At 39.2% G+C, this 15,313-nt stretch overlaps 1 protein-coding gene across 11 annotated transcripts in view; it reads right to left on the bottom strand.

The window, feature by feature from the left end:
• Positions 1 to 4,831: 4,831 nt before the first annotated feature.
• LOC104586925 (ubiquitin-protein ligase) overlaps positions 4,832 to 15,313 on the bottom strand; it is a 108,085-nt gene continuing 97,603 nt past the window's right edge. For 8 of the 11 annotated variants that reach the window (XM_019195936.2, XM_019195935.2, XM_019195938.2 and 5 more), the window contains one exon: positions 4,832 to 5,278. In XM_019195936.2, the coding sequence (XP_019051481.1) occupies positions 5,105 to 5,278 (174 nt within the window). In that variant the 3' untranslated portion in view covers positions 4,832 to 5,104. The remainder of the gene's footprint in view (positions 5,279 to 15,313) is intronic. The other 3 variants (XR_002022085.2, XR_002022086.2, XR_002022084.2) reach the window with 3 other exon arrangements.

The following is a 15,313-nucleotide window of genomic DNA, read 5'->3' on the forward strand; positions in this document are numbered from 1 at the left end:
TTTTTCTCATAAATGCATTCAAATTCAGGCTAAAGACAGACTTGGTCAGGAGTCAGGACAGAGGTCGTAGTCTGAAAACTCACATTGAGTAACCTCATTGTTGCCGTCTAGTTAATAATCAAATTATTTGAATTGGTCATAAGATGGCTAATCACTCTTTACTTTACTGGTCCAAGTCATATTCTTCACTAGTAGTCTAATGCTTTAATCAACGGTTTGATTGAATCTACTGAAACCATTTGGGTCTATCTATTATCAGTTGGTATTCATCAAAGGTCTGATTGATCAAAGTTGTTCCGACATTATAGATATTTCTATGTTTTAAATATCATTTTATTGTTAGTTTCAAGAAACAAATATTCAGATTTCAATCAATCACATTAAAGACATATGATCCAAGATTTAACAAGATATATGATCCACATATACCATTCATCTACATCTTTTGTTGCATGGTGCGTGCAACAAATGCGCTATAGATTTTACCTATAAGTTGTGTTTCGTTTGAAGGAAAAAATAAGGAAAAACAAGAAAACTTATACAAAATTTGTAAAAGTTTCTCTACATTTTCTTTCATTTCCCTATTTTTTCCTTCAAATCAAACCTAGCTTACTAGAGAGAGAAAGAGAAAAGTTAAAACAGTAGTCAAAGAGAATGCCACAACGCCGTTCCTAGACAGTAAATGTATCCATCACTATAGTCAAGGTTAAGACCTGTAGTTGCATATCAATGTCCATTTTATAACTATAATTGATAGATTCAACAATTTTAAGTCTATTCTACATTTAAAATGCGTTAATATATTATTGATTGAAAAGCTTGCCTATGACCGTGAGTCTTGACAAATTGTGATTTGTAATCAAACAATATGTCAATATCCTGTGAATCTGATGATCTCTTTTGCATGGAAAATTGGACTATTTTTGGGTCAGTGACGAAGATGCTGTGCATTGTTGACATAATAGTATGTCTATACCTCCACAAAGATCTGGACCGTTCATAAAATGGCCCCCATATGGATGGGATCATATCCAGCAAAACATGTGTTGAGTGGTGGCATCGGATTCTTCAGGCACTGTTACACGTAAAATCAGTATTTCTTTTCAAACTACAATCATGCAAGTTTAACCAGTTCTCTCTATCAAGATATTGAACATATCCAAAATCATAAGGGTGGGGGGGGTATTTATTTATTATGATTTTCAATTTTTTTATGTAGTTGTAAATCTTAGTGAAGAAGTGTTTCTTTCAAAAGGGGTAGTACAGGTATTTTGAAAATTATGTGGTGGGCCAAGATGGACCAAAAACACAACAAAATACTTTTCAAAATGTGTTTGAAAAAAAGCCAACATTTTGAGCTTATTCAAAATGGGCTGATTTTCTTAAGAAACAATTATTCGGGCTTATTTCCCAACGAGAGAGTGGGATGCATAATTCTACATTTGGTTTTCCTCTTTTTAATGTAAAATTAAAAGGGAAATCAAGAGGTGCATTTGGTTTACAGTTGGAATTGGAATGGTCTATTCTCAGTCTATTTGGTTCAGACAAGAGTAGGATTGGAAATTAGAATAAGGTGGAATGGGATTTCATTCCGGAGGGAGAGGGAATGACCATTCCTTCAAATGAACGGATGCCATTCCACCAGGAATGGGAATAGGATTTCGATTCCGCCCAACCAAGCAGTTGGCCCATTCTAGTTCCAATTCCAAACCTCTATTCCTGCAATCCAAACAGACCCTTAGTTTATTAATCCTCCGCCTCTGTCAGTCACACAATTTTGGCTGAAGAGCATGTGTATAGAGCAAATGATACTATATATGAAGATGAGATGTTCTCCATGTGTGACTACGATGTTATGTGAGCAAAGTTTCCGTCGACAGGAGATTGGGCCTGAGTGAGAGGACACTGACATGTGACATGGACAGGCTGGAAAAGATTGGATCTCATTCCGTTTGCATATTACATGTCCTCAATTGTTTTTCATCAACGAATTACATCTCTGAAACAATTAATAAACTTAGGAAGTCAGTCAAGTGTGGAGGATCAGGTGATTGAAGTATTATGCTATTAAGCAAATGAACTGCTTGATTACAACGCTGAGATGCATCAATGAGCTCATAAGAAGAGAATCGGTAAACGATCGGAATATTGTGTATTATTAATAAAATAAGCTAGAAATGGCTTTTGCTGACAAATATGAAATATGTATCAATTTCATGTGAACAAATGTATTTACATTGTAATATTGTCGGATTTGGATCAGATAGGGATGTATCCAAATTCTATCTGATTCCAAAGTTTTGCAGCCTCAACTTCGTAGCCAACCTATAGTCACTTCATGTTCCCATCCCTGGATTACAGATTAAGCGAATTATTTTCATACTTTCAGTTTATATTAGATATTCTAATTACCGTTTAGCACAATGACTAGTAGGGGTCGGATCATGATCCGGTTCTATTTGGTTGAATTTGAATCATTCATGTTCAAATCTTCAGATTGGATTTGGATCACACCCCCTTCCATCCGATCCAACATGTATTATATAATTATAAATTTATTATATTACTTTTTTTTTTATAAAAAGTATGCATATATATAATGAAAATAATTAAAAAATACTTGTATTTTTTGTTTATTTAAATTAGTGTAATTTAATTTTCTTTTAATAATTTATTAATTTTTAAAGAAAACAAGTCGGATCGAATCAGATCTAAAGATCTGACTTACCAATAGAATTCGAATTCAAATAAAATCCTATCAGATCAGATGGGATCCAGCATAAACAGTGTTAGATCAGATTCAAATCCGATCCCATCCGTTTGCATCCCTAATGAGTAATGACTAGCTCCCTGTTATGTGAGAATTCGGATTTGTTACTCATCACGTAGCGCGCCTCACAGCACTTGCCAGTGCACATCAGAAATATCTCGCATGGTTGTATGCTGTCATTCTGGGGAGATATTCCCAAGCACTTGCAACTGCACATCAGAAATATCTCGCGTATTTGTATGCTGTCATTCTGGGGAGATGTTCCCATTGCACGGTTGCCACATGCTGAGGTTCGTGTGAGGTGCATTCTGAGCAAATCCAGAGTCATTATGTGATTGCATTGGCCCCCCACAGAACGTGCCCATAGCACATCCCAGTTCAATGGGAACATCTCCCCATGACAAGTAGAGGAGACATTCCCAATGCACACTGAGATGCAGTGGGGCGCGCGTGGGGTCTGCTCAGTGGGGAGCCAAACCGGACTCCCCTGTTACCTGGTGTTGTGACAAATTGGCAATGGGCCAGCCTGAGATTGCTTACCAGTCCATCAGCAATTCAGCATTACTATACTAGACCGGCTAAAGATCTTCCTTGGATCGGTATTATGTATCATAATGCTCATAAAAATTCATTCATGTCTTGAAGATAAAGACACCATCCACCATGGCAAGATGCTGGACATGCTAGCAGATGAATCCCTTGTCGAGTCATGAACCTGATGAAGAAATGTAAACAGCCCAACCCCATGAAGAAAGAATTATCCAAGACTTGTGACTGATTTGTATTTTGTAGGAAGGCACCATATGCACATGCACTCTTTCTGAAACTTGGTCTTTGGCACAACCAAAGGAATTCCAGATGCATTGTGCGTCTACTTGTACATAGAAGGATTGTGAGTCCTGTATTTTTTTTCCTGGTTCAATCACTGTAATTTCATATTTTACAAATCTGACAATATTACATTGGATTTTTTTTCCAAACTAAATTACATCAATATTTTTTCAGTTTCCTCCCAAATTCAGAATGAATAACATCAAATTTGCAACAATAAAAACCTACATCTGCTAACTGCTAAGTGCTACCAGGTGCCTTGCTCAGCAGACAAAAGACAACACGGTAGAACTTGCAATTCTACTATTTGGTCTGTTCTGGCAATTATTTGGTTAAGTGTTTGCCTTGTACACAACCAAATTAAGTGCTCTAATTGAGAATATAATCGCATTCTTCAGTGGTTAACATAGGCACCTCAAAAGATAGCGTTGCAAAGCCTTCAGCTACATGAACTTGACACACAACTGGCACATTATCTAAATCTGTTGCAAAGGCCACACAATAACGAGTACTTTGAACCAGATGAGAAGAATTATAGCTGAGATTAGCTCAGATATTCGGGTGCAGTCACATGGAAGAGCAGATATAAATAAAAGAAAAAATCAGGAGAGCAGGAAAGTCATACTGAGGTAGGTTTCTCTAGAACAAAAGTCAATAAAGGAAATTTTAACAAGGCTCAAAACGTAATTTTCCTTGCTTATCTATTTCTGTAAGAGAAAAATAATATAGGATACACTATTAGGATCAGAGCATTCCTTGCAAGTAATTAGGTTGTTTTCCTCCACTATACTTCCTTATCCACCATTTCAATGATTTGCCAATAGACAGAGGACTCTCCACAACTTGAGCTCTATTTGGCATAGGACACTTAGAGAACCATCCAAGTTCATCATGGAAAATCCAGGCTCGACATGCCATTTATAGAAATGATTGGCCACATGGAAGCATTGAAACCCTTAATATTCATACCGGCCCTTGATTAGCTCACTGAAACCTGTACAGTTCAGTTACAGGTTCTGCTCAACAAGTTTAATATGCATGCTACCAGCTTTTATAAGCAGTCAATTTCTTCCTTGAACAAGTCCAACCTAGCCAGCCAACTAAGGTTCAAATAGGACTGCATTTTTCTGTAAACACAATTAAAAAACAACCACAGAAGAGCACTATATATCAATATCTATCTAATATATTTTTATAAAATAATGCAGTAAAGCAAAAAAAGAAACTTGCCTTGTACATAAGGGTGCGTTTGGCCAGAACTGTGAAGCTCAGATTGGATAGTTCTAGAACAGGAGTCCATGTGCATGTTCTGTTTCCCCACTCACCAATTAAAAAATCTGAAAGTCTCAGTTTAATAGTTTCTGTCTGTATGGTACAATATGAAACTGATGAAAATTCAAGAACTCCATTACCTAATAACCTCCATCACAGGTCACCCAAGACCCAACAAGACACTGCTATGTCAGGCTGTCAGCTAAATGAATCTCTTCCATGCTTTATCTACTATACTCTCTCTTTCACAATTATTGTTTTGAGTCCTTTGCTGTTCCATTCCAATATTATGGTCTCCTTATGAACCGACTTTCTACAATTTTCAAAACATTGGAAGTCCAATGAACATCTCTGTTGCTTACACTTTGCTATTCTAACAGTGTTCAAGGAAAACCTGCCAGCATACTAGTGAAAACAAAGACCAATTAGTATCCTCATTATAGGGCAACTAAATTTGATAAACATGCAGAACCTACATTATAGTCATCCTTTTCTGGTTATCTAACTCCAGACTTGGCAACTGAAATTGGTTCACCACTGTATTCTAAATAAATAAATGATTGTGCATTTGACTAACCATGCTTTGGTGCTTTAGTCATTTCCATGTTTCCAAGCAGCCCATTAGTTTTGAACTTTTGATTACATCAATGAGCCTATAGCAGTATTTTTTATGAGATGCCAATAAAATACAGACCTTAATGGTTAAGGCTAATCCAGGCCGTTAGTTTTGATTGCATCAGCAATCCTACAGCTGTATTTTTTTGTGGGGATGCAATCTGATATGGACCTTAAATGGGCAACTCCATATAAGTGTTTCAAAAGGAGTCTGTCTCCAGTTCTAAGTGCACTGAAGATTTCCTAGCCCAATAATCATATATAGCCAAAGTTAAAAGCTGAATATGGTCTGTGTGCCAATCATGTTTCCACCAACGTGCTCCAGTAACAATCATTGTCTATAACATGGGAGATATTGTGGGTTAAGAATAGCATCCAGATGGGTCACTTCAGTGATTGGCTATGAATTATTGATTTTCTATTTGAAAAATATACCCTTGCACGTTTCTTTATTGAAATATAAATATGAATATATTGGAAGTGGTGGATATAATTTACTAATTTGGATATGACTTGCAGTCAACAAAAGAGTATATTACCTGTAAATGATTTTATCTCAGCAAATATTCTTTTTCTTTTAATTTGTAAGTGCAACTGAAATCATTGGAATTTAGAAATAGTGTGAAAGAGGGTAACATATTATATATGTAATTCAAAAAGTGGACAATGTCTTCTATGCCTAGCACAGATGTCAAGTAAAGCCTTTCCAACACTGTTCATATATAATGAGATTCAGAAGCAATAAAGAAACATGTAAGGATATACTAGAACTTATGATGCTTATTTACAGTTCCAACATGGATGGGGATAAGGGAACAGGGATACAACTCTCCATTTCCTAAGATTCTAGACCAATGTTGTGAAAATCATAATCGTATCATAAGTCAGAGAAAGTAGAATCATTATTTTTTATCAATAACAGAATTTCATTTATAATTAATAAGGAAATTACACAAAAGAGGAGAGGTAACATTTCTTAACTCTTAGATGAAGAGGTAGAAATGAAATTATAGTTGGAATGTCAGGGGATTGGGGAGTGCAAGAAAAAGAGCAACAATTAAAGAAGTGATAAGGAAGGCCAATCCTGATGTGGTATTAACCCAGGAGTCCAAACGGATGGAATTTGGAGAGCTAGGGGGATTAAGTGGGTGGCTGCTCCTTCATGGGGGGCTTCTGGAGGGATAGTGACTTTGTGGAAAGAAGATGTACTGGAGGGGATTGAGGAATTAGTAGGAAACCATTCAGTCTCTGAAATTCAAGCAGGTGGAGGATGTGTTTGAATGGGTGCTAACCAATGTATATGGCCCCAATGATTACAGGGAGAGAAAGAATATGTGGGAAGAATTGGGAGACATCAGGGGCTTATGGGAAGGACAATGGTGTGTTGGAGGGGATTTTAATACAGTGAGGTTCTCAGAAGAAACCAATAACACTAGGCAAAGGGTGACGACAAGTATGAGGAAATTTAATCAATTTGTGGAAGTTTTTGAGCTTAAAGAGATCCCCCACTTGCACAATAACTTTACCTGGTCCAATCTCCAGTCGAACCCAATTTGCTCTATGTTAGATAGGTTCCTCTTCTTGACTGATTGGAAAGAACATTGGGGGAATATTAACTCTAGAACACTCCCTAGACTTACTTCCGATCATTGGCCCATAATGATTTGCAAGGAAGATTTAAGGAGTAATGGGCCTGCTCCCTTCAGATTTGAGAACATGTGGCTAACCCATCTGGGCTTTATCAAGAAAGTCAAAGAATGGTTGGAACAATGTAACCCCCCAGTGGAATGGGAAGGAGTGAAATTCCATAAGAAACCCCAATACTTGAAACTTAGGATTAAAGAGTGGAACCTATTGGAGTTTGGCAGATTAGAAGAAAGAAAAGATGGGAGAAGGGGACAAGGAGAAAAGATGGGTCTTGAGGAAACAATTGGAGGATCACTTGCATAAGGAGGAAATTAGTTGGAGACAAAAATCCCATTGCAAATGGTTAAAGGAGGGGTATGGCAATACTAGGTTCTTCCACACCGTGGCAAATGGGAGAAAAAGAAAAAATTTTATATCGAAGTTGGAAGTTGAGGGATCAACCATTTCACATCCAGAAGATATAACAAGGGCCTTTGTAGACCATTTCAAATCTATATTTAGATGACTACTAAATGAGAGGGTGTGGTTAGAGGGATTGGAGTGGCCAAATATGGGGTCAGAATGTAGGGAGTGGTTAGAAAGGAAGTTTGAAGTTGAGGAAATAAAGAAGGCAGTGTTTTCAATGGATAGAACAAAGGCTCTCGGTCCAGATGGGTTCACAATGGCATTCTATCAGGACTGTTGGGAAATCTTGGAGAAGGATCTAGTATTAGTGTTTGAAGAGTTCCACAGCAGGAGGATAATTAATCTGGGGCTGAATTCCACTTTTATTGCTTTGGTACCAAAGAAGAGATGCCACACATCCAAAAAACTTTAGACCAATCAGCTTGGTCAACAGTCTGTTCAAAATAACTGCAAAAGTGTTGTCTCTCAGGATTAAGCAAGTTCTCCCCACTATTGTTGAACCTAACTAGGGAGCCTTTGTGAAGGGAAGAAAAATCTCAGACCAAATCCTAACTGCAAATAAGAGTGTATAGGCCTTCAAAAAATCAAAGAAAAAAGGAGTGGTTTGTAAACTGGATCTAGAAAAGGCTTATGACTTGGTGGATTGATCCTTTTTGCTACAAGTGATGAGTAACTTGGGTTTTGGGGACAGATAGTGTAAATGGGTAAAAGGATGTTTGAGGAGTTGTCATTACTCAGTGTTGATAAATGGGATAGTGGTGGACTTTTTCCCAATATTGAGAGGGATAAGACAAGGAGGCCCACTTTCTCCCTTCTTGTTTATATTGATTGCAGATGTTTTAGGGAGATTGATTCACAAAGTTGACTCAAGAAATCTATTAAGGGGGTGGAGATTAGGAAGGGAGGAGATACCACTCACACACTTGCAATATGCAGATGATACAAAATTATTTTTTGAAGGTGGGAATATGAATTGAATACAAAGTCTGAAATTGGTTATACAACTTTTTTGAGCAAATGTCTAACCTTAAGGTGAATTTTGAGAAAAGTTGTTTAGTGGGAGTAAACATGGAGGAAAGGGAAGTTAGGGAGTGTGCATATATTATGGGATGTGCAACTTCAAATTGGCCAATGAGTTACTTGGGCTTGCCACTAGGAGATAACCCCAGGAAATGAAGGTTTTGGGACCCAGTGGTGGAGAGATTTGAGAAAAGGCTTGCTTCTTGGAAGAACTATCTCTCCTTAAGGGGGACGATCATACTAATTAGGTCAACCCTAACCAACCTACCTGTTTACTTTCTGTCAGTGTTTAAGATCCCCTCTTAGGTAACTAAAAGGTTGGAAAAGTTGATGAGGGACTTTTTGTGGGAGCCAGGAGAGGAAAGGAGGGACCATAGGGTGGGATGGGAAGTGGTAATTAGAAGCAAGAAGCAAGGAGGATTGGGGATTGGGAATATTAGGAAAAGGGATATGGCATTATTGGGGAAGTGGTTATGGAGATTTCCTTTAGAAAGGGATAAATTGTAGGCAAAGATAGTGGCTAGCATTCATTGGATGGAGGGCAATGGCTGGGATACCGGAATCATGGAAAGGACTACAAGCACCTCTCCTTGGAAAGCCATCCATAACCTTCTTCCAGTTTTCTCCCAATGAACCAGGTATGACTTGAACTCAGGTAACCTTACCAAATTCTAGGAACAAACTTGAGTAGGGGACTCTCCTTTGATGATCCAGTTCCCCTTTTTGTATGCTCTCTTTGATCTACAAAATGTGCCCATTTCATCTTTTATAGTCCCCTCATATGCAACCTCTGGTTATGGGTGGAATCTGAACTTGAGAAGGGCGGTTAGGTATATAGATTTAGAAAACACTATGTCCCTTTTGGCATTGCTTGAAAATGTTTTTCTGGATCCTCAGAAGGAAGATTGTAGAATTTGGACCCCCTCCCCCTCAGGCTCTTACTCTTGTGTTTCTTTCTTTAAAACCCTAACCCAACAATCCACTTCCCTCGGGATGTCTTTCCCTGTTAAAGAGATATGGTGCAAGCCTATCCCTCCTCAGGATGGAAGTGTTTGTTGAGAATCTTTCATAGAAAGAATCAACATTGATGATCTTCTTCAAAGAAAAAGACCCAAGACTTGTTTATCCCCGCACAAGTGTATTCTTTGCAAAGCAGATGAGGAGAATAGGTACTACTTATTAGTGTCTTGCCATTATGAAAAAGTTGTTTGGGATTGGGCTTTATCCCTTTTCGGGTGTAGTTGGAGCCCTGCATTGAATGTACAGAGTTTGTTCTCTCCATCCTTTTTCAGTTGGCCGGTGAAAAGAAGGGGGATAATGTGGAGTATTAGGGCAGTTGTGTGTTGGTCCTTGTGGGAAGAAAGAAACTCTTGGATTTTTTTTAGATAAGGAGAGGAATGCTGAGAACTTAATAGAGTTGTGGGAAGAAAGAAACTCCTAGACCTGTTTCCAGACTTTACTGCAGATGATTTGTGGAGAAGATGGAAAGAAAAGAAAGTTCTACGGCTTATGCCCAGGTTAAAAGGGTCATAAGTCCTTGGGTTCCCCCTCCTGCTGGTTTATATAAAGTTGAATTTTGATTGCAGTAGCATTGGGAATCCAAGGCTATTAGGTATTGGGGGAATTTTCAGAAATGAGGAAGGGAATGCCTTAGCCCTTGTCTCTAGCCCAATTGGTGAGGGTGACTCTCTTAGGGCTGAGATTTTAGCAGCCTTGGAAGGGACTCAACGGGCAAGAGACCTGAATATTAGGAGGCTGATTATTGAAGGTGATTCGAAGGTAGTGGTAAATTGGTTAAAGGAAGATAAGCCTGGAATGTGGAAATACAGCAATGAGAGGAAAAAGTTCAACTGGTTGGCAAGGGATGTTGAGATAAAGTATAACTAGGTGAAAAGAACTACAAATTCCTATGTTGATGGGCTAGCTAAGCAAGGGGTGAATAGGGATTCTTTTTTTGGGCTTATTTCTAACTCTATACTTTTTCTTTTCTTTGTTTATGGGGAAGTTAAGATAGTTTACCTCCCTCCGCTTATTTGTAATATTTTCATTCTTGGCAATAAATCCAATTGAAAAATGAGGAAGAAGAGAAGACAAGGGAAGAAGAGAGAAGAGAAGAAAGAAAGGAAGAAGAAAAGGTTTGGAGCAATGGAACAGTGCTGGCGGCGCCAGCTTCTATTATATTATATAGGGCGATAAAAATAAGAAGGGAAAAGACACTTGTGCCCCTGCTGTAAGTGAAATACAATAACAGAAAATAAAAAAAGGCTTTAACTAGCCAAACAGACCCTAACACAAATAACCAAATTATTTCAATACTCCCCTTCAAGTTGGAGCATAGATGTTAATCATGCCCAACTTGTCACACAAATCATTGTGCCGCACATGATGAAGACCTTTGGTGAAGATATCTGCAAGTTGTTCTTCTGAGCTGACATATGGAGTACACACTCCTCCATTTACAAGTTTCTCTCTAATAAAATGCTTGTCCACTTCAATGTGTTTCGTCCTATCATGCAGGACTGGATTAGCAGCAATATTGATGGCAGCTTTATTGTCACAGTAGAGTGACATAGGGTTGCTCACTGTAAAACCCAGTTCACCTAACAGATTTCTTATCCACATGATTTCAGCAACCCCATGAGACATCGCTCTATATTCTGCTTCAACACTAAATCAAGCCACCACACTTTGTTTTTTACTTCTCCATGTGACCAGGTTTCCTCCTACAAAGGCACAATACCCACTGGTAGACTTTCGATCATCAACTACCCCTGCCCAATCAGCATCAGTATATACTTCCACCTTTAAGTGTCCATGTTTCTGGAACAACAAACCAGCTCCGGGAAACTTCTTGAGGTATCTAAGGATCCTCTCTGCAGCTTCAAAGTGAGTTGTCCTAGGATTGTGCATGAACTGACTAAGGACACCCACTGCATAAGCAATATATAAGGCCTGGTCATAGAAAAATACAAGAGTCTCCCTACAAGTCTCTGGAGCTTCTTCACATCTTTCAAAAATTCTTCCTGACTGCCTCCCAGCTGATGATTAGATTCAATTGGTGAGTCAATTGGTTTTACCCCCAACTTGCCTGTATCTTCTAGTAGATCTAGTACATATTTCCATTGGGAAATAAAGATGCCCTTGTGAGAGCGGGCAACTTCAATTCCAAGGAAATAACGTAAGGGGCCTAGATCTTTCACCTTAAATTGAGTGGCTAAGAATTTTTTTAGTCTCTGTATTTCAGCCTCCCAATCTCCTGTGATCACAATGTCATCCACATACACAATTAGAGTTGCAATTTTCCCTTCACCTTTTTTCACAAATAGAATGTGATCTGATTGGCATTGTTTGAACCCCATCTGTTGAACTGCTAAGTGGAACTTACTAAACCAGGCCCGAGGTGATTGTTTCAACCCATATAAAGATTTTTTTAACCTGCACACTTTTTGTTCACTACCTTTGGCACAAAAACCCGGAGATTGGGTCATGTACACTTCCTCTTCCAAGTCACCATTCAAGAAAGCATTTTTTATGTCCAATTGGTGAAGTTCCCAGTCAAGATTTGTTGCCAATGAAAGAAGAATCCTAATAGAGTTCATCTTGGCTACTGGAGCAAAAGTCTCTGCATAGTCCACTCCATATACCTGTGTAAAACCTCTTGCTACCAGTCTAGCCTTGTACCTTTCAACAGTTCCATCAGCCTTGTGTTTCACTGTGAACACCCACTTGCAATCCACTGGTTCCTTCCCTTCAGGAAGATCCACCAACTCCCAAGTGTCATTTTTGTGTAATGCATCAATTTCTTCCTGCATTGCATCTATCCATTCAGGTTTGGATAAACTTTCTACCACATTCTTAGGAATGGAGACACTGTCCACAGAAGAGAGGAATGCACGGAATGAAGGTGAATGAAGGTGAAATGTGATCAAAGGTGAAAGGTGAAATGTGATCATAGGATGATTAGTAGTACAAGATCTAACACCCTTTCTCTTAGCAATAGGAACATCAAGATCATTAATGACAGGGGAATCAATATTGAGAGGAACAGGCATATCAATAGGAGCAAGTGTACCTGGCTGATGAGAAGGATCTGCCTCTGGAAAATCCGATGATGTTGGTTGCATAGTGTCAAGTTCCACGGCTCTTGAACTTTGCTGGCTTTTATGGCAGCGATGAAAGACACGGAACGAAGGATCGGGTAGAAGAGGTAGTTGAGTTTGAACCGCCTGTTTCTCCTCAACCCTACTCTCCCCTTGAGGAGAAACCGAGAAGAAAGGTTGATTCTCAAAGAAGGATACATCGATGGAGACATAGTACTGGTGAGAGGTAGAATCATAGCAACGATACCCCTTTTGAGATAAAGGGTAACCAAGGAAAACGCAAGGAATAGCCCAAGGATCAAACTTACCTCGAGTAGGGGACAAGTTATGGACAAAGCAACGATACCCAAAAACACGCATCGGAATGGTGGACAACGGAGCTGTAGGAAACAGAAGCTGATGTGGGGCCTTATACTCTAGTAACCGAGATGGCATACGGTTGATGATGTATGTAGCACACAAAACTACATCCATCCAAAAACATTTTGGCACATTCATATGAATTAATAAGCCACAAGCTACTTCGAGAAGGTGACAGTTCTTTCGTTTAGCAAGACCGTTTTATTGGGGTGTCCTAGCACAAGAGCTTCGTTGAAGTGATCCGCTCGAAGCAAAAAACTCCGTGAGATCACTATGGAAGTATTCCTTCGCATTGTCCGACTGGAAGATATGGATTTTAGTTTGGAACTGAGTGAACACCATGTGTTGAAAGTCTTTCACAATTTTTGGCACTTCTTCTCTAGATCGCATAGGGTAAACCCAAGTGTATCTAAAGTAATCATCAATCAAGGTAATGAAGTACTTATATCCAGCCTCAGTAGGTAGAGTAACAGGGCCCCAAACATCAGAATAAACAATATGAAATGGAAATTCAGATTTTTATTTCTCAAAGGAAAAGAACTTTTAAAATGTTTACTCAATTGACATGCCTGACATTGTAACTGACTCAATGACAAGGACTCAAACAACTTTGGGAACATAACTTTTAATGACTCAAAAGAAAGATGACCAAGCCGACTGTGCCATAAATAGGCTTGACTCTCACTGGACAAACTCGTGGACTCTGTAGCCACAAGACCAGGTTTGTTCTCCAACACGTAGAGACCATCCACCATGCTTCCTCTACCAATCGTCTTCCCCGAGGCCAAATCCTGAAACACACATGAAGACGGAAAGAAAGTGACTGAACAGTTCAAGGAGTGAGTAATACTACTAATGGACAACAAATTTATAGGTAATTTCGGAATATGCAGTACATTAGAAAGGGTAAGGCCGAGTGGGAGAGGTATGGTGCCTTGGCCAGCTATGGTAGAGAAAGAACCATTAGCTAGTCTTACCTTATCTCTCCTAGAGAGAAGGTTATATGTCGGAAATAAATTTGACTTACCGGTCATGTGGTTTGAGGCTCCGGAGTCAATAACCCAAGGAGAATCAATGGTATGAGATGGCACATGGAAGGCAGTGGCAGCGTTACCTAATGTAGACGCGAAAGAGGTAGAGGGAGTAGGACCAGAATCCATCTGGCGGAGAGTCCTACCATACAATTCCAAATGGTCACGAAAGGAGTTGATAATTTCTTCCTTAGGGTCAGAACTGGGATGCCTCTCCTAAGTTACCAATGGACTAGTCTCTTGAGATGCCATATTAGCTGAGTTATACTTTTTCTGATTCTGTTGATTTGGTTTCTTGCCCTGATCAGGTGTTGACTTCTTACCCAAGTCCTGTGCCCATTTAGGTTTTCCATGGAGATCCCAACATGTATCTCTGGTGTGTCTTGTCTTCTGGCAGTGAGTGCACCAAAGTTTACTCTTATCATCTGTTCTTTTCTAAGAATCACCTTTCTTAAAAGCACCTCCGACATTTGTATCTGAATTTCCCCGGACAGCTAGGGCAACTGACTCCCCCTCTGCACAATTCATCACACTTCTTCTAGTCTCTTCTGACTGCACTAAGGCATACACCTCCTGAACTGATAGCAAGTCTTTACTACCCAAGATCTGCACCCTGATGGACTCATATGAAGGATTCAACCCTAGGAGAAAGGCAAAGACACGTTGCTGAGATACAAGTGACTTATATGCCTTTGAATCTTCATCACACTTCCAATTCACATTCTAGTAGTGATCAAGTTCTTTCCATATCGATGTCAAATCAGAATAGTACATCGAGAGACTCCTCTCCCCCTGCTTGCAAGTAGAGGATTCAGTTTGCAGTCGGTATATCTTGGCATAGTGTCTCTGCTCTGAATAGGTGGACTTTGCTTGTTCCCATATCTCACAAGCAGTTTCAGCCCACATAAATGTCTTCCTTACCTGTGGCAGCATGGAAACCAAGAGCCATGACATCACCATACTATTCTCTTAGTTCCACCTATCATATTCAGCACTACCGTTCTTCGGTTCCTTCACTCTCCCATTGATGTATCCTATTTTCGCCCTAGCAGTGATGTAGAGTTTTATTCCCCTAGACCACTCAAGGTAGTTCAGACTATCAAAGGGAATAACAACCATGGGGAAATTCATATCCATTCCCCCACTCACTCCATTGTGGCTCCCTGAAATCTTTGAAGTAGCAGAATTCTCAGACGACATGGTAAACACAGAGTTTTTTATCTAAACTCTCAACTTAGGATCCCTCCTTATATCGACAAAAA

The sequence above is a fragment of the Nelumbo nucifera genome, chromosome 2 (assembly GCF_055504915.1).
Source record: "Nelumbo nucifera cultivar China Antique chromosome 2, China Antique-T2T, whole genome shotgun sequence".
In the NCBI taxonomy this organism is placed as follows: domain Eukaryota; kingdom Viridiplantae; phylum Streptophyta; class Magnoliopsida; order Proteales; family Nelumbonaceae; genus Nelumbo; species Nelumbo nucifera.